Genomic DNA, 27,844 nt, shown 5'->3' with positions numbered 1-27,844 from the left:
AGACACATAGGACTGACTGAGCCCCAATCCAGAAGACTTCTTTTTCCTCTTAGCAGTTACGTATTACAAGCTATGTTAAAATAGCCTCTGTTCACAAAACAGCAGTTCAAACTAATATCCCTTGTCTCCATAATTATATTTGTCCAAAATGTATTCTTTCATACAAATAAACCACATTGGTTAAAAATATTTTAAAAAATCCTACCTTTATGTAGCCCCAAGACACTGAGAGTAGATAATTTGCTTCGGGCATTTTTGATTCTTTAAGTGTTTCCAATTTAAACAGAAATAAATGCTCAGTCCTCTGCAAGCTCTTGAGAAACAGAGGGGGGAAAATGCTGGATTTTCTTAATCAGTTTCTTCCCCCGCTCAGTTTAGTTCTGTTGATCTACAGATTCGCTGCAGCTGGCACACAACAGAACACTAAACTAGCATTCCAGTTGTGGGATCTTCTGGTTATATAAGAGCCATTTGCAAAATTCCAAAGTGCTATAAAATTCAAGGACCAGTTTGGAAAGACATATTGCAGAAGCTGAAGAGAAATCTGAAGAGCGGCAAGAGATCTGCATATTTCCTGAACACCAGGACTTAATGAATTATGTATGCCAAGATGCTCAGCTGCTGGAAAAGACTTGTTCTATCAACAGCCTACCAAATAAGGATCTGCGGGGAAGCTACGACCAGGGTAAAGTAATCCCTCCCATAAACCTCAGATAAAAGCCAATCACGTTCTAGCCAAAAATATATAAAAGCAGAAGATAAAGCCCTGACACTTGTGTGCTATTTTCTGATTGGTCGCTGTGGACGAATCTCCTGGGAATGGGGGGCAGTTCTTTCCTTTTGAGCTAAATGCCATTTAATAATGGCTTCCCTGCAGCACCACTGCTATGCAGACATGATTAATTAGCTTAACTTTTTGTGTCTGTCAATAGCATTTACTTGCTAAAATGCAGGGCAATAGTTGAACCCATTCAACGAGGCAGAAGTGGCTGTTTTACTCAGGCTAAATGTCATTGTCTATTTTTAAGGCGTATTTTCTAAAGCATATAATAAAAAAAAAAACACCCCATAATATTTTCAGCAAACCTTCAAATGCCGTTTCAACAACATCCAGGCAGCATCAGTACTAAAGTCATGTATAGATAATCTTTGGTCAACCTGATAGCTCAAAAAAAAAAAAAAAAAAAAAAAAAAACCAACCCCAGAATATAATCTGTCACAGCAACTTTGTAAGACTGGAGAGCACCTGTGGGTCAACTTATACTATGTCAGAACAGATGTATACATTTCAGGTAGTAATATGAACAAAGGAAATGAAAAGGTGCCTGTGCAGCTTTTCATCTTTAAATCAAAATGAACAGTAACAATCTACAAGGGGTAGTTGTTTTTCAAGTGCAATCCTAAACAGTCTCATGCCCTTTTAAGCCCAGTCTTTCAATGGAGATAAAAGGTCAAAACTTTGGTTAGGATTTTATTGCTAGTCTCTGACAACAAAATCAAAGAGCCCTGCAGACAAACAGCTTTATTGTGGCACAGGTTTTATGGAAATCAGAGCCCGCTTTTGACAGACACATGCGGCATTATCATCAACATCTTCAACTTGTGATATATTTGTTACAAACTTTCAGAAATAAAAAAGAAAAAGATAAAGGTGCAAGCACTGGGTCATTCCTGATCCATGGGGTGATGTCACATCCTGATGTTTACTAGGCAGACTTTGTTTACGGGATGGGTTGTCATTGCCTTCCCCAGTCGTCTATACCCCCAGCAAGCTGGGTACTCGTTTTACCGACCTCGGAAGGATGGAAGGCTGAGTCAACCTTGGCTACCGGGAACTGGAAAGCCAACTCACGAGGCATGAGTGGCCAAGCCAAGGAAAGAGACAGAAGGCACAGAAGAGTTTTTTGAGGAGGAGGAAGAAGAGTTGGTTTTTATACCCAGTTTTCTCTACCTTTAAGGAGTCTCAAAGCGGCTTACAATCGCCTTCCCTTTCCCTCCCCACAACAGACACCTTGTGAGGTAGGTAAGGCTGAGAGAGTTCTTAGAGAACTGTGACTAGCCCAATGTCACCCAACAGGCTGTATGTGGAGGAGTGGGGAAACCAATCCAGTTCACCAGATTAGAGTCCGCCGCTCATGTGGAGGAGTGGGGAATCAAACATGGTTCTCCAGATTAGAGTCCACCGCTCCTAACCACCACACCACGCTGGCTCTCTGAACCTTCCTGCACTAAAGAGGAATGCTGCCAACTGATCTTACCATAACATTCTGCTGTTCCTCTCAGCACAGAAAGGCAGGAGATATGGTGTCCTTGCTGGCTACACATGCGCACTAAGAGCAAGTCCTTCCAAAAATAAATATATGGCAACTGTGCTAAAGACCACTGCCATAGTGATGACAGTATTAGACTATGACCATGAAGCTAACCTGGGCCAGTTTCTCAGTCTTACCCATCTCATGGAGATGCTGTGAGGATAAAATTGAGGGAGGGGAAGGAATGCCAGGACCCTGTACATTGCGCCAAACTCCTTAGCTAAGAGGAAAGATATAAACTGAACAGATAATACATATCTCACTAGATAGTATTAAAAACAGCAAGGTCATCTGAAGGGTGGAAGAAATCATTGAATTACAGACCGCAATGACAAATATCACTTTCAACGTTGACCCGTAAAACAGGAAAGCTTTCTGTTAATATAATGGGGAAATGCCTCCAAGCCAAATGACTGGGCCATGCCACTCAACCTACTGCTTGCTGATTTGTTCTGAAATAATGGGAACAATTTGGGGGGAATGCTGTTTTTATCCCTCTGTTCTCCATTCATTTCTATGGGGCTTAAACAGTACGTAACACGAAGTGAGCCAAGTGCATGATGCATACCGGCAGTACCTAGGGATCTATACTGTACAAAATCCATGGTCCAGATGTCAGATCCCGATGTATGCATGGATGAACGAATGTTGCGAAATTAACTCAATGTGCTTATATTTACATCCTGTGTAAGCACAGTGACGACAAACTGAATGCATGTACACTGAACATGTGAAAAGGAATATTCCAGCTGTAATCCTAAACACAAGAGCCCCGTGGCGCAGAGTGGTAAGCTGCAGTACTGCAGTCTAAGCTCTGCTCACGACCTGAGTTCAATCCCAACGGAAGTCGGTTTCAGGTAGCTGGCTCAAGGTTGACTCAGCCTTCCATCCTTCCGAGGTCGGTAAAATGAGTACCCAGCTTGCTGGGGGTAAAGGGAAGATGACCGGGACAGGCACTGGCAAACTACCCCATAAACAAAGTCTTGCCTAGTAAACGTCGGGAAGTGATGTCACCCCATGGGTCAGGAATGACCCGGTGCTTGCACAGGGGACCTTTACCTTTTTAATCCTAAACACACCTACTAGGGAGTAAGCCATATAGAACTTAGTGGGATTTACTTCAGAGTATATACTCTTAGGATTCTGCTGCTGGTCATACAGATATCAGTGGGATTCCATCTATCCATCCATCTTTGTGTGTGTGTGAGTGAATGTAAAGTGCTGATAAGTCGCAGCAAACCTATGGCAACCTTGTAGGGGTTTCATGGCAAGACTCTAACAGAGGTGGGTTTGCCATTGCCTTCCTCTGCAGAGCAACCCTGGCATTCCTTGGTGGTCTCCCATCCAAATACTAGCCAGGGCTGACCCTGCTTAGCTTCCGAGATCTGATGAGATCAGGCTAGCCTGGGCCATCCAGGTCAGGCCCCACAGCTTTCTAATCATCCCCGTAAGCAAATAAAATTGGCCTCAACCCTCTTCTTTCAACCATATTGCAGGAACAAAAAAAGGTCAAGCAGCTGCAACTTTGTCCACCCTTCCCTCAACGTGCTGCATTGTCTCTCACCCAGTTGCGTGTACCAGAAAGCATCTCCATTCCTCCACAAAGGTCACATGCTTGAAATATACCAGTGACTTAGCCCTTTACTGGGATGGATCCAGCAGAGGACTTCTGTGTGTGGAAGGGAGGACAATTTTCTCCAATTCCCCCCCATTCCCTTTGCAGACCGCTGGCTCCCCTCTCAGGCTGGTTCCTGGGGTCTTTGTCTGGGAGCAGTTTGGGCCACAATAAGCGGATGGCAGGAAGAAAGTCACCCTCTGCTGATGGAAAGCCCTTCTATCAACAGAAACTGCTGCTGGATCGAAGCTACTGTTTCTCCCAAGGCGTACTAGCATAAACACATTGTTTTAAGATATATTGTACTCATCACTAGAACATTCCAGGACATATCATATACAAATCATGGACAACCGCCACTCTTGTGAAATGTGATTTCTGGAACAGCTCTCTTGGTTTGCAGCAAGTTCTAAAGCAAGCATGAACATGGCGAAAATGGAGGGTTCAGCACTAACTGAGCTTTCTATGTTACTGTCAGTACATTCCGTGCCAGAAGCCTCCTACAAAGTCTTTTTTTGCAAGGCACTCTGACATTTGTATCTTTTTCTTGCCTACTCACAACCCAGCGCATTAAAGGTCAAAGTAGACGAGATACTGAGAAATCTATGAATGGGCCTCCTGAACATTTTCATTGTTAAATATCACCATGCACACATACTCCAGATTCAGACTGAAGCTTAAGCCTTTACCCCAGAAATGTTTTTGACCTTAAACTGGTTCCTGGAGGTAGCATTTGCCCAGTGGAGAAATATGCTGTACTAAGGCTGACAGTATTGGGGGGGGGGGGAGAGAAGGAAGAGGAGAGTTGGTTTTTATATGCCGATTTTCTCTACCTTTTAAGGAGAACCAAACTGGCTTACAGTCACCTTCCCTTTCCCTTCCCACAACAGATACCTTATGAGTGGGGGCTGAGAGAGTTTTGAGAGAACTGTGACTAGCCCAGAGTCACCAAGCAGGCTTCTTGTGGAGTGGGGAATCAAACCCAGTTCTCCAGATCAGTCCACTGCTCCAAACCACCGCTCTTAACCACCACACCACGCTGGCTCTCTGAGACCCTGAGTGAGACCAGGGCTCAGGTTTTGGTGGCATTTGGGAAGAAATAAAGCGTTACAAGAAATATTCCCTTTTTAAAAAGAGTGAACATGCTTTTCAGAGTGTGGTATGGATTATTGGGGGAGGGTACAAAATGGGGGTTTGGACCATACCTAAGGTGAGAGATTCTAAAAGAGAAGCAAAACTGAGCAACCACTACAGTCAGCAACCACATGAGTCACCAAACTAGCAAAGCCACTACTGAGTACCCAGCTTGCTGGGGGTAAAGGGAAGATGACTGGGGAAGGCACTGGCAAACCACCCCGCAAACACAGTCTGCCTGGTAAACGTCGGGCTGTGACCTCACCCCATGGGTCAGGAATGACTCGGTGCTTGCACAGGGGACCTTTACCTTTTTTTATACCTGAGGCTGCGGACAATTCTTTCGGGTGAAAAGGGGTCGCAAGTCGAAAAAGTTTAAGAAGCCCTGAACTAAACTACAGAACTGTAGAAATATGACAGGAAAAAGTGGAATTGAGGGAAAAAAATGTTTAATTAAAATAAATGTTTTCATTTAACTATCAGTGACTAATCAAGGAGTACATTAACAGGCTGTCTGTAGGAACAACCGGTCTTTTTACTACCTCATAACTAAGGCTATCCTAAAGACTAAAGTAAAACGGTAGAGGTCCCCTGTGCAAGCACCGGGTCATTCCTGACCCATGGAGTGATGTCACATCCCGACATTTACTAGGCAGACTTTGTTTACGGGGTTTGCCAGTGCCTTCCCCAGTCATCTTCCCTTTACCCCCAGCAAGCTGGGTACTCATTTGACCGACCTCGGAAGGATAGAAGGCTGAGTCAACCTTGAGCCGGCTACCTGAAACCAACCTGACAACGTATCCCCAAGGGTAGAAAATTTCAGACCCACTGCTTGAGGCCACCTTGCACTTGTGTTCAAAAACACTGAATTATTGGGGTCTTTCAGTTAAGGGACTGAGACAAACATGATTCATCATCACAGTGATTAAAATGGTGCTAATTATTTTTACAGACAGAAATATGGAAAAAGTGTTGGTGTACACTCTATGTTCCCTTCCAAATCCATTTGCATTTACTGCCCTCTTGTGGGGATAATCGCAGTCGCTCAGAACCACCATTTAACAGAGCATGCCTTTCGCTACATCACTTACTGAAAACTTTTGACTGTCCTTTGAAGCCATCACATGCCCGTGTGTTACAGAGCTCACACAAGTAACTATCTGAAAGGCTCAGTAATTAAACTAATTCTTGGATGCAGCAGGTTTTATGTATATAGATTCAGATTTAGTTTAATATGGTCCAAGACCAACAATGGTTTTATGTATATATTTATTTTACATTCTTGGTAATCTGTACATACCCAAACTTTTCTTTGTAGTTCATTACGTTGGACTCCCTTCCCTACAGGGATTTAGTATATTTGCTCAAAGGTACTCCCAATACACTGGACAAAAGAACATTGTGAAGTGTGGCGAACAGTTTTCAAAATGACACTAGGATAAACAAATCCAAATGTCACCACAAGAGGGCCACACCTCACAACATTAGTTCCGCCTGCCTTCTGCTATTAGAATGAATTTGTACAGCATGTGGATGATTACTACGCCAGTTCTATACACCAAGGCTCTCAAATAATGAGGCATCTTTCAAATGGTAATGGTAGAAACGTTTAATGGTAGAACCTTTATTCTGTTACCTAGGGTACCCTATTCCCAAGGTACGTTTGCTGTCTATAAATTCTCCACTAACAAACTTTAGCTTAAATATGATCAGCTTCCAGCACAGAATTTGCTGGCTGTTCAGTTCATTCAGTCCAGAAGGAGCCCCGTGGTGCAGAGTGGTAAGCTGCAGTACTGCAGTCCAAGCTCTGCTCACGACCTGAGTTCGATCCCGACGGAAGTTGGTTTCAGGTAGCCGGCTCAAGGTTAACTCAGCCTTCCATCCTTCCGAGGTCGGTAAAATGAGTACCCAGCTTGCTGGGGGTAAAGGGAAGATGACTGACGAAGGCACTGGCAAACCACCCCATACACAGTCTGCCTAGACAACGTCGGGATGTGACATCACCCCATGGGTCAGGAATGACCCGGTGCTTGCACGGGGGACCTTTACCTTTTACCAGTTCATTCGGGTGCTATCAGTTGCAATAAAAAAACATCGTGTCTCTAGTGAGCTCAATATTCTTCTAAGAGCGTGGAAGAAATGCAAAGGCTTGGAAGGTTGACTGAATAAAAGTTTGTAACCTTAATAACACACATTTTCTACCTCTCTTATAAATTGTGTGGGTAGCACTAGCCCTCTGCAGTTTCAAAATGGTGTCGACATAATGTTGACTATAGCTCAATGGTTTGTTACTCAAAATGCATGGAGAATCTGAAACTTAAAATACTCTGCAAGAAATCTGAAGGTCCTCACATCACAGCCAGATCCAGAATCTAACAGATTACTCCATCCTGAGAAAGACAGAGACTCAAGACCTTGCTTACAATGTGTGAAGAAGCCAGATTATTTGGATAAACATCAATACAGTTTGAGGACCAAAAGGCCTATTCAAAACATTGAGGCTTTTTTTTTAAAAAGTATTATTTATTTACTTATCTGCAAACAACTTGGCTCTTTTCAGGTAGAAGATGTGTGGAGGGACAGCTTATATCTTGCAAATACACAAAGAATTTCACTGCATCACCTGTGGCAACTCTGCCAACGGGGACTAGGACATCTAACGCATAGTTAAATTATGGAACTCCCTGCCCAAGGATGTGGTGATGGCTGCCAACTTGGAAGGCTTTAAGAGAGGAGTGGACATGTTCATGGAGGAGAGAGCTATTCATAGCTACTAGTCAAAATGGATACAAGTCATGATGCATACCTATTCTCTCTTGTACCAGAGAAGTATGCCTCTTATATTAGGTGCCATGGAACACAGGCAGGATAATGCTGCTGCAGTTGCCTTGTTTGTGGGCTTCGTAGAGGCACCTGGTTGGCCATTGTATGAACAGACTGCTGGACTTGATGGGCCTTGGTCTGATCTAGCATGGCCTTTCTTATGTTATCGCACATTGGCGCTTCCCCCCTAATTGCAACAGCAGAGATAGGAAGCCACTCACTTATATCAGATAAAGTCATGATGGGTAGCCATGTTGGTCTGTCAACAGCAGTAGAAAAGAACAAGAGTCTAGTAGCATCTTAAAGACTTAACATTTCTGTCAGGGTAGGAGCTTTCATGAGCCACAGCTCTGAATAAATGGACTGTGGCTCACGAAAACTCATACCCTATCAGATAAAATAAATTCTTTAAATGGAACTGTTCTCTGGACTTCAAGCGTAAATGACAAGCTAGCCTGATCTTGTCAGATCTCAGAAGCTAAGCAGGGTCAGCCCTGGTTACCTAGTATTTGGATGGGAGACCACCAAGGAATACCAGGGTTGCTGTGCAGAGGAAGGCACTGGCAAACCACCTCTGTTACTCTTGCCATGGAAACCCCAAAAAGGGGTTGCCATAAGTCGGCTGCGACTTGACAGCACTTTACACACACATATGACAAATACGCTTCAACAACGCATTTTGCCAACTGTATTTAATATTAATCTGGTGTTGACATAGTTCTTGTTCTTAATAGAGGTAACTGTAATATTATCAGGGGGGAAATTGGTATAAAATGTTTTAGCACGTGTTCATGATAGGTTTATAAAAGAGAAAAAAAGATGCCGTATTTTTTAATGATGAGAAACCAAAGAGTGTATTCTAAACAGAACTAATTTATGAGATATGTCCATAGTGTATTGGAAAAGTTTGGACCCAGAAAATTAAATGCCTTTCCCCTTTCCCTTCCCTTTTTTATTTCTGTACCCCAAAAAACCTTTAATAAAATACTTTTAATAATAAATGGAACTGTTCTTCCTGCCTCTGATTGGAGTGCAGTTTTTGCTGAAAGACTCTGCTATGAGCTTGGGAGTCTTGCTGGATCCTGCTCTCCTGTTGGAGAAACAGGTTCCAAGACAGCAAAAAAAAAATAAAAAAAATAAAAAAAATTTGCTGGAGCTACACCTAGTTAGGAAGCTGACTCCCTATTTAGCGGCGCCAGGCCACGCTGATTCATGCTTCAGTAACCTTAAGGCTACATTATTGTAAAATGCTGTACCAGTGGCTGTCCTTAAAAGATGATCTGGAAGCCACAGCTGCTACAAAATGCAGCAGCTGGTCCGTTATCTGACCAGCCAGTGAGGAGTAGTGGTTAGAGTCAGACTAGGATGTGGGCGACTCAGGTTCGAACCCCTACTCTGCCTTAGAAGCTCTTGGATGACGTTGGGCCAGTCACACGATCTCAGCCTAACCTACCTCACAGGATGCTTTGAGGATAAAATGGAGGATATAGGAACAATGTAAGCTGCTTTAAGTCACCATTAGGGAAAAAGGCAGGGTAAATGATAAATAAAATTATCTGGGAACAGCTGATGGGACCACGTCATTCCTACTCTGAGGACCCTTCACTGGCTGCCAATTAGTTTCCAGGTCCAACTCAAGGTGTTGGTGCTCACGTTTAAAGCCCTATATGACCTGGGATACACACACTTGAAAGATAACCTGCATGAACACACATAAACCTGCCTTATACTTTGAAAGACCCCTTGGTCCATCAAAGTCAGTATTGTCTATTCAGACCGGCAGCGGCTCTCCAGGGTCTCAGGCAGGAGTCTTTTCAAATCACCTCCTTGCCTAGTCCCTTTAACCGGGGATGCTGGGGATTGAACCTGGGACCTTCTGCATGCCAAGCAGATGCTCTACCGCTGAGCCACAGCCCCTCCCCAGCCCCATGGCAGTTCTGATCTTCCCAGAAAGGTCCATTACCAATACGCCCATTGTCTAAGGCACCGTCTGGCCTCAGGCTTTTTCAGAGTTTGCCCCATGCCTCTGGAACAGCCTCTTGGTTTGGGGGTGGGGTGGAGGTGTCCTACCCTCCCAGCTTTCCAGCAAGAATGCAAAAAGGAGTTATTTGAGAGAACATTTGGAGCAGCTTCGGCAAAGGGGGAATTCCCTGCTAGCTGGGGCATCAGTTGCTTTTAGTCTTGCTTTTAATGTGTTGTTTTAATGTGTGCTGTTTTGTCAAATTGTTTTTGAATTGTTGTTACCAGCCTTGGGTCTTTGGGTGCCTGGGGGAATGGCAGGTATATAAACATTTTATATAAAATAAATAATAAATAAATGGATGCACTTGAGGGATAGAGGTTAAACTGGCTTTCTGCCCCAATTATCTCAGACATTGTCAATCTCTTCCATCCACAGAACTCTCCAGTGGATTCAAGCCATTATATATATAAAATAGAAAGAGATCTGCTATTTTCTCCCAAAAAGGAAAAACATTCAAATCCACTCTCTTTTAGAGCTGCTTGCTGTTGTTTTATATATGTTACTTTTATCAATGAATTGATGCGTCACTTCTTTTAGGGAAGGATACTGCTGGGCAAAACAAAGTCAAGATAGCAAGATAAACCCATGAAATCATACTTTTATCGGAGGAAGTTAAATGAACATAAGCAAAGTTGAAAGATAGGATAAGGTCAGCAAGTTGAAAACGCAGGAAACCAGAAATGCAAGGAGCAACTTCCTCCTGGTGAGTGCATCTAGGGTCAAGAGACTGACTAGCTGATGGCATCTGTCCTGAAGCTGTATGGAGAAACATGTGAACAGAAACAGATGACGAAGAAGCATAGGTGGAATTAGTGATACTAGACCTTGAAGGGAGAATACCAACAGCCTCAAAGGCAATTTATAAAATATGCAGACTGACAAACAATAACATTACTCCAAAGGTAAAGGCAGGGAGGAGTTGCAAAGTAAATACCAAAGTGCAGATCTTCAGCCAACATTTAAAAGGGGTAAAACACACTCTTCTAGACAGAAGAAACATGAACACCCCCATCTTCTAGACAGCAGTAGCAACTGGAAGTATTCTTTCTCCCCCCCCACCCCCCCACACCTTTTAGCAGCAAAAAAGTTACCCGATCCACAGAGAGAGCCAGCGTGGTATAGTGGTTAAGAGTGGACTCTGATCTGGAGAACCGGGTTTGATTCCCCACGCCTCCACATGAGCAGCTGAGGCTAATCTGGTGAACTGGATTTGTTTCCCAACTCTTACACATGGAAGCCAGCTGGGTGACCTTGGGCTAGTCACGCTCTCTCAGCCCCACCTACATCACAGGGTGTCTGTTGTGGGGAGGGGGGGAAGGTGATTGTAAACAGGTTTGATTCTTCCTTAAGTGGTAGAGAAAGCTGGCATATAAAAACCAACTCTTCTTCTTCTATTAATATTTCCAAGCATAATTCAAGTAACTGGTTCTTATCTGACTTGGGACAAAGATACTTGAAGGACCACCTCTACCTATATTGTCCAGTAAACCAGTTAAGATCCTCTTCGGAAACCCTGCTCAATATGCCCCCATCTTCAAAGCTGAGTAGAGACCAGATGTAGGGATTTTTCTATAGTAATGCCTTGCCTTTGCAATGCCCCCCCCATGAGGCTCCCCTGGTGCCCACCTTAGTTTCTTTTATGAGCAAAGCTAAACCATTACTTTTGACCCGGGCTTTTTAATAAGGGGTTTTTATCGTTTGAACATTTTATGGTCTGCTTCTGGCCCAAGGATTATTTCATTTACATCATTTCAGGCCACTCAGTCTGTATTTTAAGGCACTAGCCTGCTGTTTTTTTTTTTACGGCTGTCTTTTAATAGCTTTGTTTTTAATGGGTGTGTTTTAATGGTTCTGCATTATCTTAGCTCTAGGCCACCTTGAGCAGGTCTCTGGAGAGGCAGCATACGCATTTTAAAAATAAACAAACATTTAAAGCTCTATGGTATGGAACGCCCAGACCTGGATAGCCCAGGCTAGCCTGACCATGCTCGATCTTGGAAGCTAAGCAGGGTTGGCCCTGGCTAGTATTTGGATGGGAGATCACCAACAAAGTCCAGGCTTGCTACAGAGGCAGGCAATGGGAAACCATTCATGTCTTGACTTGAAAACCCAGAGAGTTGTCATAAGTTGGCTGTGATTACGTAGATTAATCTAGATGAAAGTTTTTTTCATAATATTAGAATGTGGGGTCCTCTGCTGAAGCTGGAGGGTGAGAGATTCAAACCAGATAAACTGTGGAACTCCCTGCATCAGGATGTGGTGATGGCTGCCAGTTTGGAAAGCTTTAAGAGGGGAGGGGATATGTTCATGGCGGATAGGGCTATCTATGGCTATTAATCAAAATGAATACGTCATGATGCATACGTATTTTCTCTGCAGTATCAGAGGAGCATGCCTATTATATTAGGTGTTGTGGAACACAGGCAGGATGCTGCTGCTGCAGTTGTCTTATTTGTGGGCTTCCTAGAGGCATCTGGTTGGCCACTATGTGAACAGACTGTTAGACTTGATGGGCCTTGGTCTGATCCAGCATGGCTTTTCTTATGTTCTTATGATAAGAAGATGCACAGGGTGTCTGTTGTTGGGAGGGGAAAGGAAGGTGATTGTAAGTCAGTTTGATTCTTCCTTAAGTGGTAGAGAAAGTCACCATATAAAAACCAACTCCTCTTCTTCTTCTACATCCTATGAAGCTCTTTCCAGAATAACCCACGTGCTGTCCCAACTCTGTGAACAATGACCATTGTGTCTAGGACTTGAAAATAATAATGCAAGAACAGAATATTTATTTATATTCCACCTTCTTCCCCAATTAGAATCCAAAGAGGCATACATCATTCTCCTCTCCTCCATTTAATTCTCACATCAACCCTGTGAGGTAGATTAGAGCAAAAGACCAGTCCAGGATCAACCAGCAAGCTTCCATAGCAGAGTGGGGATTTGAACCTGGGTCTCCCAGATTCTAGCCCAACACTCTACCCACTACACCATGCTGGCTGTTATCGTTTCAACTCAGCCATATTAAATACAGCTCTGCACAAAGATCAACTTGCTGTTCAGAATACTATTCGAGATGCAAGAGCAGAGGAAATACGCAAGTCTTCAGTTCAGGAGCCCCATAGAGCAGGGTGGTAAGCTGCAGTACTGCAGTCCAAGCTCTGCTCACGACCTGAGTTCGATCCCGACGGAAGTTGGTTTCAGGTAGCAGGCTCAAGGTTCACTCAGCCTTCCATCCTTCCGAAGTCGGTAAAATGAGTACCCAGCTTGCTGGAGGTAAAGGGAAGATGACTGGGGAAGGCACTGGCAAACCACCCCGTAAACAAAGTCTGCCTAGTAAACATCAGCATGTGACGTCACCCCATGGGTCAGGAATGACCTGGTGCTTGCACAGGGGACCTTTACTTTTCAGTTCTTTAGGAATCAACCTAGCCTGTGTTTGTTCCTTTGAGCTGTCGCAAACAGAAACTGTCCGGTGTAGCTGTCCAATGGCAACAATAGGAAGAAGCCTAATAACAAGTGCAAAATGACTGGATTTTGTGCGGACTAGGTTCTTATTTCCAGCCCATGTCCAAGAGTGTATATAGACGGTCCTCGTAAAAAACAACTCTACCCTTGATAAAATGAAATCTAGCCAAGAATTCTCTGAATGCCGGTTTTTTGTCGAATGATACTATTCCTGAAGTCACTTTAAAGATGGCGGAATTTTTAATGAAGCTGCCGATATTAGGACTAAAGTCTAAACCATATTTAAATCGAAAATGTATTGGATAGTGAATTCTGGGTACTGCTTATGTCATGTGTCTGAGTATATGCCAATAAAGGTCGATTGATTGGTGTATATGGAGTGTTGGAAATTGATAATTTCTAAATCATATGCCCTACTATCCCACCCTGCCTACCCCCATTGGGAAGATGGACAGGTATGCATTTCTTCTTCTCCCACCTGTTTTTAATATTTGACCATTTAAGAAAGAAGCAAGGTTTCAGGGGTGGGAAGAACAGAATCGACAAAAAGTCACGAAGCCTAAATTTCACCCCCTTGGGATCGGCATAGCAGCATCGTTGTACAAGCCTCATTGCAACAAATCATAGTGGTGTAAGAGATCCGGTGTAGCCTCCATTCATTTCAACAAGACCAGAGGACGCCTTACTGGGTTAGGTCCTTTATAACCAATTGGACACTAAAAAGACTACTTCGACACACACCGTAACTGTGCCATTTGCTGCGGTCGCCACCCCATCCCCTTCCGCTGATACTACAACAATTGAGCTGAGCCCCACTGTGGCCTGGCAATCCCACCCCCTTTCGCCTATCCAGTTTAACCATGGCGTAAAGCTACACCATGGCTCAGCTAGGAAAGTTGTTTTTAAATCCCTTTAAAGGTTGAAAGGTGGGGGAGGATGCCGAGCTGAACTCTGCCATTTGGAAGGCAGAACTTAGCTCTGCCCCCTCCCCATACTGTCTGTGGGCAGAGCATCTGCAGTTCCTTGTTTGGGCCGGCTCAAAGGATGCTTTCCTTTGATACAGCTCAAAGGGGAAGACCCCGAAGACCCACAAATCCTATGGAGCTCCCTTTAAAGGGCGATGTGCGTGCGACTCGCCATTGGTGGTGGTGGGGAAACTACATGAAGAAGCAGCCAAAATCAACAGCCTTTTGGCAGTAATTGTTAAAACGATACAAGAATGAATGCTAAAAAAAACAACTGGGGGTCATCTGAGTAGGAATGCGAACATGAGATCTGAAGAGGGCCGATGATTATAATGTGCCACAAATGAAACAGTGAAATACAAAACTGTAATTTTTTCTCTCCCACTCCCCAACACCAAACGTTTCTTTACGGAGGGGAATTTAAAACCAAGCTTGCAATTTGTCTGCAGGATTCCCATTCACCCACCCTGCTCACTCCTCTACTGTTAAAGGAGTATTCCAGCCGAATTCTTTGTATGTCACTTTTTTTTTTTAGCCACCACTTCACGGAGTGCTAGGTAACGCAGCTAACACCAAAACAAACAAACTGTGTAGGGCCCCAACACATACATGCCACAGCAAGAGCCTATAAATCACCCTGACTAGATATCAGGATTTCAAAGGCACATTGCAAGCTGTTTCACATAGACTTGTTGATTCAAGCTCCAGTTGCTATTAAAGCGTGACTATCATCTCTCTTTCTGAAAAGGGTAACTGGATGATATTACTGTTCCCTCAAAGAACAAATTCAATGTTCAGTTAGCCAGAAAAGATTCATTCTGTTTGCATGTTGAATATATACTTCATTTGCTCTTTTAAGCGCATCTGCTAATATATTTACTTAACATAAACTTTTCTAAGTCTTGCAGTATAGCTTTTTTAGTTTGGTGTGCCATCTATGAACGTACACAGAGTGACCCCGACGCAACCCATTTCTTTTTATATATATATATGGAACAGGAAAATAAAATAAAAGTTCCATTTCTACTTGCCCCCCGCAATAAATTTTCTCAGTTTATTAGTAAAACAAGGTTTTAAAAACTGAAGGCTCAAAAGAAAACTAAATTACAAGATTCTGGATACATTTCTTTTTTTTGTCACTAATACGTGGTTTGCGCAAGTCACCCCTCTGTACTAAATAATCCAGTCTTTGTGCCAGGAAGCTGGTGATGTTGGAAGGAATGGAACTCATAACCCTCAGTGCTTATATCCATACTGGGCACACCTGGACATATTGCCACAGCCCTCCCATGGGGACAAATACTTGGATGCTTACCTTGGATGCAGGGCTACTTTGAGAACTCACGTCCATGACTGATACAAGCAGCCAAAAGAATATATAACCGGTGACTGGAATGGCCCCTTTCAGGGACTGGGGGCAGGATTTGAAAGACATTTTAATAGTCACCCAAAGATTATATTTAACCTGTGGATCTCTACTTACACTGGCTAGAACTAGCATAGTGTAGTGGTTAGATTGCTGGAGTGGGATCTGGGAGGCCCAGGTTCAAGCCCCCACTCCGCCATGGAAGCTTACTGGGTGACCTTGGTCCAGTCACATACTCTCAGCCTCCCTGCCTCACAGGGTTGTTTTCTGAGGATAAAATGGTGAAAAAGAGCATGTTGAAAGCCACTTTGCGTCCTCACGAGGGACAAAAGTTGGGTATAAATGCATTAAATAAGTAAATACTTGTTAACCTCTTGCAAGGAATTATGACATTTTAATGTGTGTGATGCTGTACTCCATAAAGTACTCTTGGGATTTTAGGTGAAGACTAGCACCACTCATGAAAAATGGGGCGGGGGCGGGACTATATGGTAAATCAGAAAAAAAAACACCTAAAGCTTCACCAATTGAGAACCACCAGCACGTTTAGTGCTAATAACTAACAAATATGGTAAAAATTGTTATTTAGTCATTACACTTCACATTTGCAACTTTGTTCAAAATGTTTCACACATGAGGGGAGGGGCTAAAAGACATGCAAGCACTAAGGCCATCTATCAAGCATGGTATAATGCCTGAAGAGATAGTGACAGAATATTACCACAGTTCCTAGCTAAAAACACTCCGAATAATCATCACTGACCTATAGCACTGTGAAGCCGCTATTTGCCCCGCTGAGGGCTCTACATATACTGTTGGGTTACAAGCAGGTTTCCCTAATGGGGGAAATAGCACCCCAGGGCAGTTTCAGGACCTGATAACATCAGCCACACATCTGGGGTTCATCCTTCAAAGATCACTCTATACAAAAGGTTATAAATCCAATCTCTAAAATGGCAACATTAAAAATAAGCATGGAAACAGTTCAATTTCCCAGGGGGCAATGCTGCAGGCTTGCAAGGAGCCATTCTTCAATAACTACATAAACTTCAAAGGAAGACTCCAGGATGAAACTTCTGAACTAGAATTGATCAACAAAATTTATTGTATTCATTTAGGTCTTAACTAGGATCACTACAGATGGGAACTTAACATAGCAAAGCTTGAAAGTCTGTATCATCACTGCTGCGAACTGTCAGTGTACTTTTCTTATATATTTTACAGCTTTGTATAGAAGTATCACAGACGCACTATACCTTTCGTATTTCAAAACTGAGAATAATGCTTCATGAATCTGCCCAGTTTGAATCTAGTCCATAAAAGCATTGTTGCAGCTAATAATTTTTGAAGTGTCATAATAGTCTTTGTTGTTCTTAATTCTAAATGTGCTGTGCTCCAAGTAACTGAATCCAACACGAGTATGATTAAAACTGAGCTAGAAAAATGAACTTCAGCATCTTAAAAAATGTAGCTGTCCTATGTTCCTGTGTTGAAGAATGATTTAAGCAGAATATAAAACAGAAATTAATCTAAAGACACTGGAAGGACAGGCAGGACAACTAATTTATATATTCTTTTTTAAACTGTTGAAATTAGCAGCACTGAAATACCAAACATTATAAAGGGGCACAGCACCGAGGAAATACAATCCTGAACAGGCTTACTTAGGGCAAAAACACATGGTCGCTTTAGCCTCCTTTATTCCCTGTTTCAGCCAGGATCGAACACATGCGTTTCGCCGAACGTGCGTTCGATCCTGGCTGAATCCTGGCTGAAACAGGGAATAAAGGAGGCTAAAGCGACCATGCGTTTTCGCCCTTAGAAATCCCACCATTCAGTGAGTTCCATGCCTCCTAGTAAATGTGCAAAAAATCCAAAAGTTTTAATGAAAAAGATACTGCTTGTAAATGGTTCCGCATTTTCTAACGAAAAGTCTAGGAGCCTAGCTAATGTTAAACGTGGCTAACAGTGACAGCCAGGGGGTTTTGTGTTTTTTTTTATGCTGTTTTTGCTGCCTGTTTCTGCCACTTCCTTACTCCAAACATACTCTCCTCCCCCACCCCCCCAATGGCTTTCCCCACAATCTTGAATTTAGAACCTCATGATAAGAGGCAACTGCGGCTCTTTTCTCTTCTAAACTGCCCTCTTCTTCCCAAGCTGTTTATTTTTTAAAAAAAGGACTGTGGTTTAGTTACATGCACCTGGGTGTAAGCCAGTTAAGCCCTAAGACCATGAGCCAGAGGAAAATAAAACGGCCTCATTCTGTGAGGTAACCTCCTGGCTCAAAAACCTTGTCCCTGTTTTCTGCCAAATGTATGGAGGAATCATGAAGGACCTGTACTACTTCCACTTCCTCCTTTGGATCCTTCCTATGAAAAACCTCATAGTCTCCAACTGCTGTGACTCACAGCATTTGGTGTGTGTGTGTGGGGAGGGGTGAAATCGCCTCACATTTTTTGTCGAGCTCGCCATCGCTCACAGGGATACAGAAACCAGCTTGACAAAAACGTAAAGAGAGCAGACAAACACTCAATCCAAACCCATTTTAATGACTAAGAAAAGGGTCCTCATTGGCAAGAACCAAGACATAATTGAATCCAAACAATGAGTCATATTAAAATGAGTCAGAAGGGGGAATCAAACATAAGCAGAGGTTCAACTGGTTTCCTTCACTGGAAGGACTTTACATAATTCAAGATAAATGCATGGAACCGAAGATATATTTGATGAAGCAAATACAATACTGTTTAACAAACAGTAGACCTTTTTGTCTACAGCAAATTCCTGTAATACGTCGAAAGAAGAGCTCATACTGGATAATATCGACAACAGACTTACACATACATCATGGGCAAAAGATAAGAGCAGCCCTCTTTAATCCTACAGGTGTTAGCATCCTATGGATTCAACCTAAAATAAAATAGGCACCGGGCAATAAAATCTCAAACTTGAACTGGCTATAAACCACAAAAATGGGCAGGCATTTCACTCACAAAGTTTTCTTAGATTTATTGTTGACTGTTTGGGCCATTTCTTTGAAGGCCAGAGGGTTTCTTCCTTTTCCATCCCCTCTGCTGGAGCACTGTGGTAATAATGAGAAAGACAAACCTGATGCAGTTGTCTCCTCTGCATCTCCAATCCCAGGGATATAGTTTGGCCCTTTACTCCAAGCCAGCTTCCTTCTTCAACATGCATCTTTGGATGGGCAACCAAAGAAGGGACCCCCAGAAATCTCAGGGAAAGGAGGATTGCTTAAGATTTTTCCAAGGGCTATATGCAGCGGTATCTCAGTTTGGTCATCAGAGATGACATAAATTCAGAAGACTCAAACTGCTAACCCCCAATTACTTGTAAACTGCAAATCACATTATCACACATGCAACTATCATGGGTGTTTTCCTGTGTAGATGGCCCTTGTGATCACGGGAAGCTACTGGATGACAAAACGTCCACACACGTCCCTTCCTCATCACCTATCTGTGACATTTTGAATTCTCCACCAATTAACTATGTGCTTAAGCTGCCTAAGGGCTCGATCACACACCTCCTACATTTGATGAAATCTGCTCTGCTGTCTTGCAGCAAGGTTACCTCTGGCTGCAAGGTGAGATCTCATTTCCCGAGGATCTCACTGGATTAAGACAACATTAGCACTGTGTGCTAACAAATAGTAGCATCATTCCCACAAGAAAAGGATTTTCATCCAGAAAGGCCCTACAAGGGGCCAGAGCAATCCTGCCCTATTTCTTCTGGACTCAGGATTCCCTTTCCTCACGCATCTCTCCTCTGCAGCAATGGCTAAGCCCCAAAGTCAGTATAGGGCAGGAGTCCCAGTCTTAGAAACATCTCTCCCAATTTCTCTTCCAGATGGGAATTTCCATTCTTACTCAGTGTGCCGCCATCTAAAGCCACCTGCCTTGCTGTGGGCCATTCTGCTTTTGCAATACTTTTCTGAGCCCTTCGGGTTTGGTTCCAATTTAAATAAAAATGTCGGAGGCACAAAGTTGTTCTTGAAACTATCAGTGAAGTGGTACGATTCCTGGATCTACAAGAGAACATTCCATCAACTCCACACTAGCAAGGTGCAGCAAAGCCCCTGCCATTCAGAAGTGCTTAAACAGCAATGGCACAGTGAGGAATACAGCCAACTCTTAATCATAAATGTTACAACAAGCACATGACACACCCACAAATGCAAATGGTGGATTTATTCAGCCAACATTTTTTTTAAAATGGGGGAACTGCTGAAAAGCACTGTTCTGTTGAAATAGTGAAGAAACAAAAATACTTTCCCTCGAAAAGTTGACCAAAAAAAGAAAAGAAAAAGAAAAGAAATAAACAGAAACCTATGGGTAGGCAAAAGTAGGGGGAAAGGGTGCATATTTTATAAAATCCTTACTATTCTTTTTGAAAAGAAGCAACCCTTGTGGCAGAAATGAGAGTTAGTGACAAGGGTGAGCAGAAAGCAAAAGTCATTCATTGCGATTCTGGGGAGTGACAGTAGAGAACGGACTCTTGCCTATCCCACTGACGTATACTTCTCCGTGCATCCATTAAATGGTTCAGGACTTGACAATTCAATAAAATATTTCCCTCTCACTCACGGGTGTATACACACATACATTGCTTTACTCAATATTAGTATTGTAGCCACGTTTCTTTCCCCTTCTGTTAAAAAAAAAATCCTCTAGAAGTTCAAACAAAAAAGGGCTAGATACAGCTTTCTTGTACAGGTCTACCTAGCAGCCAACATACACATAGCAGTTTTATTATTATGCCATCTCTCTTATTAACTCTTTTTTTTTTTTGTAAGACTGGTAAATCGGAATAACTGGAAACAGCTGCAATTACGCAGACAAGGAAGGAGGAGGGAAAGAGGAAAATATTACGTAGTTTTCTTCATCATCTTGTCTCAAAATTACTCAGTTCTGGGGAACGTTCCCTGAACGTTCCCAATTCTCTGGACCTGGACCACTTTTCAATGCAGTAATTTCAGTGAAAAAATGAGATATTGTCAGCAAGGATTTGCTAAAGCCAGTCACACAAATTTTCAGCACTTGCAACTGACAGGATCATTTTACGGGCTGCAACAGCATCTTCATACCACCGAGCTTTCAAAGTACTCCGATAAGCAGCCATTTAAATCCTAGCCTCTGACACCACACCAAAAACTGCTGCAGGTATCCTCTTTCCCCAAGCTGTATTCACTCATTTAGCTGGCTGAAGGGTGGGGAAGAGACGAAAGAAAACAACAGGTCATTTATCAAAGATTAAATGAAATCTTACCTGGATCCAAAATTCAGGAGCACAAAACTTTGGCCATACTTCATAATGTAAGAAGCTCACAGTCATCTTACTCATAAAAATTTATATCCTCTCAGATTTAATGACTAAGCATCCAAAGAAATACACTCTGAGTAGTCAGGTGAATATTTCTTAGGAGTAAGCGCACTATCATTCTCCGACAAAACTTTCTCTTTGCACTTGCAAGGGTAAAGAAAATCAATTGCAATAAACCACTTCAATATCCCAAAAGTTCGTATTTAAAAAATGCTGTCCCTTGCAAACAGCGTCTCTCTCTCTCACACACACACAAAGCATCTGACGTGCAAACAGAAGAGAGCTTTTGAATCCTGACAGATACTTTCTGGCTTCTTGTAGAGAGCTATACTAGCCTGCATACGCTCCAAAATGGCAACCTCATCTCTCCTTGTTGCTATGGACACGCCATACGTCAGACTTGCACTTTTTTTCCCTCAGACCTGTTTGTTTATGACAGGCCTAGGTGCTTCCTATTATGGTGCCTGCATCAGCGCAGCATGCCATTTGCCAGTAATGAGAGCCCACGGCAGCCACTGAGGTGATCAGCATGCGGCAGAGGACAGAGATGCTGAGGAATCTGAGCATGCTCTCTGCCACGCTGCATAGAAGGGCAATTTCAAGAACGGTTAAGCAGCATACAAATCACCGAGCTGGATCTGGCCTGCCGTTTCCGATGGAGGAAAGTTTTACATGCAGGCAAATTGCAAAGAAAAATCAAATCCTGGAAGAGGCCTTTAAAAAAAACTGCAGCCACAAAAGCCAACCACTAGACACTGATGAAGAATTCGCTGCCGCCCAGCTCCTGGAAAGCTGTTGTAGAAGACTGCGCTGACGACAGAAAGGTCCCCAGGCCCTCAGGACGACTGTACGCTTCACAGTATCGTTGCTCATTCTCTAGTGGCTCTGCTTTTGAACTTTAGAAATATATTGCCTTTCCTCTGGCCACAGAAGCTAGCCTGTTTTGCTTGTCCTGTGGGGAGGGAGGCTGCCCTTAGGGACAAGGGAGGCAGAAGGAAGACATGACAGCTCTCGGACTCCCTTATCTGCCAACTCTGACAGTCCAACACACACAACATCCACTTAGTCAAGTCACCCTGCCAAATGACCTCACTTGCTCAGAGGAGACAAGGCTTCGCTCATGCTTGTACATCTGGGCCCATTCACTATAAATTTAGAGATAACACAAATAATGGCCTTTTCCAGTTTCCAGACAGCTCCAGCTATGTAAATCCTTAGCAGAGGCTATTGCATAACTGGCCATGTTGAAATCCATGAGAATGCCCAATGCTTGCAATTCTTGAACAACTACAGAATCAGCGGACATCTACACATCCGTCAGCGCCCTGATAAAAGAACCATTAGAGAAGCACAGTTCAAAATAAGAGGCCTTCTTTCTCACTTCGATTTTTTTTAAATTGTAAGAGTTTGATTTGTGATTCTAACTGAACACAAACCAATCTTCTAACTAAATAACAGAAAATTCATTATTATTTTAGTGTAAAGGTCCCCTGTGCAAGCACCGGGTCATTCCTGACCCGTGGGGTGACGTCACATCCCGACATATTCTAGGCAGACTTTGTTTACGGGGTGGTTTGCCAGTGCCTTCCCCAGTCATCTTCCCTTTACCCCCAGCAAGCTGGGTACTCATCTGACCAAACTCGGAAGGACAGAAGGCTGAGTCAACCTTGAGCCGGCTTTTAGAGTACTCTGCATTATTTTTTGAGGCTGATGCCGAGGATATTTTTTTGTGGCAAAGGACACATATTAAAGCAAATTAGAAGAAGGAGAAGAGTTGGTTTTTATATGCCGACTTTCTCTACCATTTAGGGCAGAATCAAACTGGCTTACAACCACCTTCCCTTCCCCTCCCCGCAACAGACACCCTGTGAGGTAGGCAGGACTGAGAGAGCGTGACTGACCCAAGGTCACCCAGCTGGCTTCATGCGTAGGCGTGGGGACACAAATCCAGTTCACCAGATTAGCCTCCGCTGCTCATGTGGAGGAGAGGGGAATCAAGCCCGGTTCTCCAGATCAGAGTCCACCACTCCAAACCACCGCTCTTAACCACTACACCACACTGGCTGTCTCAGGATTTCTATGTGCAATCCCTTAGTATACAGAAACAGAATCTCTTTATTTTTCTCGTATTACACAGGGAGAAAATATTTTAGCTCAGTAACCAGAATATCTGAACTTTCAGAATCTTGCTTTTAAAAAGTGATATGTGTGCACGTGCACACACACACACATGCACACACACACACACTCACTGCCCCACCCAGTATACTAAGTGCTTAAACTGACTGAAATCTATGACCTAGATACTGGTCTAGGTTAGGCTGTGGCTTCACTTCCTAGCATCTGTACATGAACACATGATTAAAGCAGAATGGTGTGTAACTGGTATATTCCGGAGATGCATACCTCTTAAACCATAACTGCTAGCTAACTAGAGAGATATACTTCCAGAAAAGAGTACACTGACTCTTTCCCATCCAAAAAAAACAGACTGTCTAAATGGGCAACCAAGAGGTCTCTTTCCTTTCACCAACTTACTTCTGCTTTGTAGAAGGGGTCTTCTTCTCTTCCTCCCTTCTATCCTCCCAAAAGCGAGTTGTCAGTAGGGATACCAGCCTCCAGGTGTGGTTTGGGGATCACCTGGAATTACAGCTCATCTCCAAACTACAGAGATTATTCCCCCTGGACAAAATGGATGCTTTGGAGAGTGGACTCTATGACATTGCACCCCACTGAGGTCTCTGCCCACCCCCCCAGGCTCCATCCCCAAATCCCCAGGAGTTTCCCAACCTGGATCTGGCAGCCCTACCCTCCCGGCCAATGGCCAGGGGGGACCTAGAAACCCTAGTTGTCAGCTCACTTTGTCCTTGATGTTTGCAGAAGAGGTTCCTGCTTCCAACATCAATGAAGACAACTGCTCCAAGGAAAGTTTTTCCTCATATAGCTCCACTGGGCAACAGCACATGATCCCTGGGGTGCTCTTGGGGCAACCATACAATATTCTGCAAAACCATCTAACCTAACCTAACTCCAACTGGCCTTTCTTGGTAATACCTCTCCCACCTTCAGACCAATGGATCTTCATGCTTACTAGTGCCTGATGAACTGATCTTTGACTCACGAAAGCTTCTACCCTGATAATGTTTGTTCGTCTCTAAGGTGCTATGGTGAAAAGCGCCACCAAGTTTCAGCTCACTTATGGCTCCCCCATAGGGTTTTTTAAGGCAGGAGACAACCAGGTGGCTTGCCATGGCCTGCCTCTGTGTAGCAACCCTGGACCTCCTTGGTGGTCTCCCATCCAAGTAGTAACAGAAGCCGAACCTGCTTAGCTTCCAAATGAGCCATTTAATAGCCACCCAAAGGTTATATTTAACCCATGGATTTCTACTTACATTGGCTAGAGCCAGCATGGTACAGTGGTTAACAGTATTGGACTAGGATCTGGGAAACCCAGGTTCAAATCCCCACTCTACCATGGAAGCTCACTAGGTGACCTTGGGCCAGTCACATACTCTCAATCTAACCCACCCACAGGGTTGTTATGAGAATAAAATGGAGGGCAGGAAAATGATGTAATCTGCCTTGGGTCCCCGTTGGGGAGAAAGGTAACGTATAAATTAAGTAAATAATATTATCAATAATAATAAAAAGGAAGACTTCCAGCCAGACTTGAGATTGCACATTTTGGAAAATAAACATGATTCTGGGGTGGGGTGAGGGGATGACCAGAGCAGAAACACTAGCAGTCAACTGCAGAGAGGTGATATGGCAAGAAGGAAAATCACCAAGGGAAGATTATCTCTAGTCAACATGAGAAGAATGACCAAACCGTGCAAATGTAGAGACTGAGTACGAAAGAGTGGATCCTGGTGGTGGGAAATATGAAGACAAACTGAACATGTTGTACTGAAATGAAGATGTTTGCCATTGATGGCCATTTCACACATTATACCAGGAAGCACACAACCTATTGGTAGCTCCATAGGGCTCATACGCTTACAACATATGTATTAAACTTAGCATACGTTTTGAAACGTTAAGCTATTTACAGGTACATGCTGAAAATGGAATGAGTCTGAGACATGGGAGATTAGAGTATTTCCAGCTACTGCAGAAGAGGAGGGTTTGTGTGGGAAGATTAGAAGGTCTGCCTTCCCAAGGGAAAATAATATTCTCCCCAGAAGGCCTGCATATAATTTGAAGCCTCACCAGCACGTCCCATTTGTCATTTAATTAGATGTCTGCTCCAACTCATTTCTTCCATCTTGCAGACATGGGACAACCAGCTAACCATAATAGTCTGGCTTAGCAATAAGATTACCAAGACTGGAGGTCCGAGAAGTCTTTTATACCTTTTAAAGTTGCAACAGAAGTGAAAACTTCTTCAGCTGCAGCTTCCCATTACTGGACGACAATGCTGGCAAAAGTCACATCTAGTGGAGTTTCTAACAAAAGCAAAGCTCATGCTTTAAAAAAAATTAAAATAGCAAACTACGGGTTGATATGGAAAATATATACAGAATTTCTGCATCCTGGTAGAACAGCTCTTTGTTCATATAACCAGACTTTTAAAATAAATCTCCAAAACCAGACAGTTTTACACTCAGAACTGGTCCACTGAGAATAGTAGCGTAGGTAACCTTGGAAACTCCATTATGACAATTAAAAAGTTAATTTGAATTGTCAGATTGTTAATCAAGTTCACACTAAACTGAGAGAAGAAAAACATTTCCATGGTTATCCAATGGGAACGTTATTATTACACAGAATAAGACTGTACAAATGAGTACTTGCTACTATGTCAGCTAAAGAACTCAAAAAGAATTCAGAGGTTTGGGACACAAATGGGATAAGGGAACGATGAGAGCAATTGAGTTCCGGCAGGAATAGGATAATGCCCCTCACCTTAAATGTAAGTCTTTAATTGTTTTACAGTATTTTTGAGATTGAAAGGGAATACCATCCTATTAAGCTCATGAGAGCACGGGGGTGGGGGTGGGGAATGAGGTGTAAACAATAAAGTGAGATAAACCTTCCGGTGGAAGACTACCAGTATTCTGTGTATGATCAGCTCCCAAATGCAGAAAGACTGAATTACAATATGCTAGGCCTACTTACAGCCAAGGAGCTGCGTGTGTGCTACTTGCCGAACTTCAGGTTTCAGGATGAAGAACAGAAAGACAACTGCTGGGAAATGTTGCCATTTTAGATTAGGTTAAATTGTGCTTAAATGTGCACAAGAAAATTCCTAATCCCTGTGAGTTTCTATGTGCTGTGTCACACATTATGGGTTTTTACTCATGGGACTACCTTCTTCAAGCAGCCCCCAAAGACAACACCATGGAACCATAAGGATGTACACATGTGTCTGTCAGTATACCAGGCATCCAGGGGTGGCTTAGGATGCATGTAACAGATCAACAGACACATGTGTAATACCTTCCCAGGTAACTATTTTACTTACAAGAGTGACTTGTTAGCGTAAGCTAACCTGCAATACGAAGACTTCCACTAACTTGCTGAGTCTCAATCCAAAGGGCACCAAGGCCTGCGGTGGTTCAGGGAGGCTCCTCCATCTGAACAGCTACAAACAAGTTTGCTTCTCCCAACCCCACTCGGTAAACCACTTCCTTGAAAACAGTCTGTCAGAAGTAGCCATTTTGCCTCCATTCGTCAGACTCTCTCGAGAAAGTGAAGCTCCGCTCTCAGCACCTCTGCTTCTGCTGTAAAATGTACGAATACAACTTAAATAGCAAGCAGGGATTTGCGCAAGTGACTTGCCTCGTGCCCTCTGCCCTTGCTTCTACAAGTCCTTTCTACAGAGGAGAACAATGTCTACCCATCCCACCCACATTCATTTCTATGGTTACCTGAGTGGAAGTCTGTTGTGCTCCAACACTACCTAGAGCAAGTATAGTTAAAACATGAGGCACTCCTCCTTCTCCGGTGTAGAACAAAGACTCAGGATTCTTGTATCTCATGCCAGCAGCATAAAAAGTAGGTGATGTGTAGGAGGAGAAAGGCATTACTTAATTAATATGTTAAGTATAATCCCCTGAACACATGTGAAGAAATATTTAGCTCCACTGCATTGTTTTATCCCTCCCCGCAAGCCATGGATATTTTGTTGTCCTAAAGGCTATATCCAGGTAATCACAGAACGAACCAAAACCTGACCATGTTCTGTTGTAATCATCCACATATCAGGTCCTGTGCACAACAGATTAACCCACACTGCCCAGTTCATATACCTTACCAAAAAAAGAGAACAAGCACAATGATATCTGAATCAGAACAATTAAAAAAAGAACTGGCTAGCCTGATCTCGTCAGATCTCAGAAGCTAAGCAGGGTCAGTCCTGGTTAGTATTTGGATGGGAGACCACCAAGGAATACCAAGGTTGCTGTGCAGAGGAAGACCCTGGCAAACCACCTCTGTTAGTCTCTTGCCATGAAAACCCCAAAAGGGGTTGCCATAAGTCGGCTGCGACTTGAAGGCACTTTACACACACACACAACTGTCTAACTGGCCAAGTGAAGGAGCTAAATCATACGCTACAGAAGGGGCCACAAATTTCTCCCAGATCATAGCAACCCAATCTTTTTGTTAAAAATTACCCTCCCTGCCCCAAACCTTGTAATCCAGATAGATTCAAATTATTAAACAGGAGCTATTCACCAAGACCCTTCCAGAGAACCGCTGGCCTTAAGATATTCATGCACCCGAATTTAAAAGTCAAATGAATCCTCTTACACCTTTACTCACTGGTTTTAAAGGCATCCCAAGGGGGAGATGCAGGAAATT

General features: G+C 43.2%; 1 protein-coding gene across 6 annotated transcripts in view; it reads right to left on the bottom strand.

The window, feature by feature from the left end:
- Positions 1-27,844, bottom strand: part of PDE4D (phosphodiesterase 4D) — a 687,791-nt gene that overhangs the window by 25,111 nt on the left and 634,836 nt on the right. Inside the window, exon 1 of one of the 6 annotated variants that reach the window (XM_056847949.1) lies at positions 206-319. The exons of the other annotated variants lie outside the window; for them this stretch is intronic. Within the exon in view, the coding sequence (XP_056703927.1) occupies positions 206-253 (48 nt within the window). The 5' untranslated portion in view covers positions 254-319. Of the gene's footprint in view, positions 1-205; positions 320-27,844 lie in introns of those variants that run through there. 6 annotated transcript variants of the gene reach the window in all.

Source organism: Euleptes europaea, chromosome 4 (genome assembly GCF_029931775.1).
Source record: "Euleptes europaea isolate rEulEur1 chromosome 4, rEulEur1.hap1, whole genome shotgun sequence".
In the NCBI taxonomy this organism is placed as follows: domain Eukaryota; kingdom Metazoa; phylum Chordata; class Lepidosauria; order Squamata; family Sphaerodactylidae; genus Euleptes; species Euleptes europaea.
The sequence above is the reverse complement of the archived record's forward strand: the minus strand, read 5'-3'. Positions and strand labels throughout refer to the sequence as shown.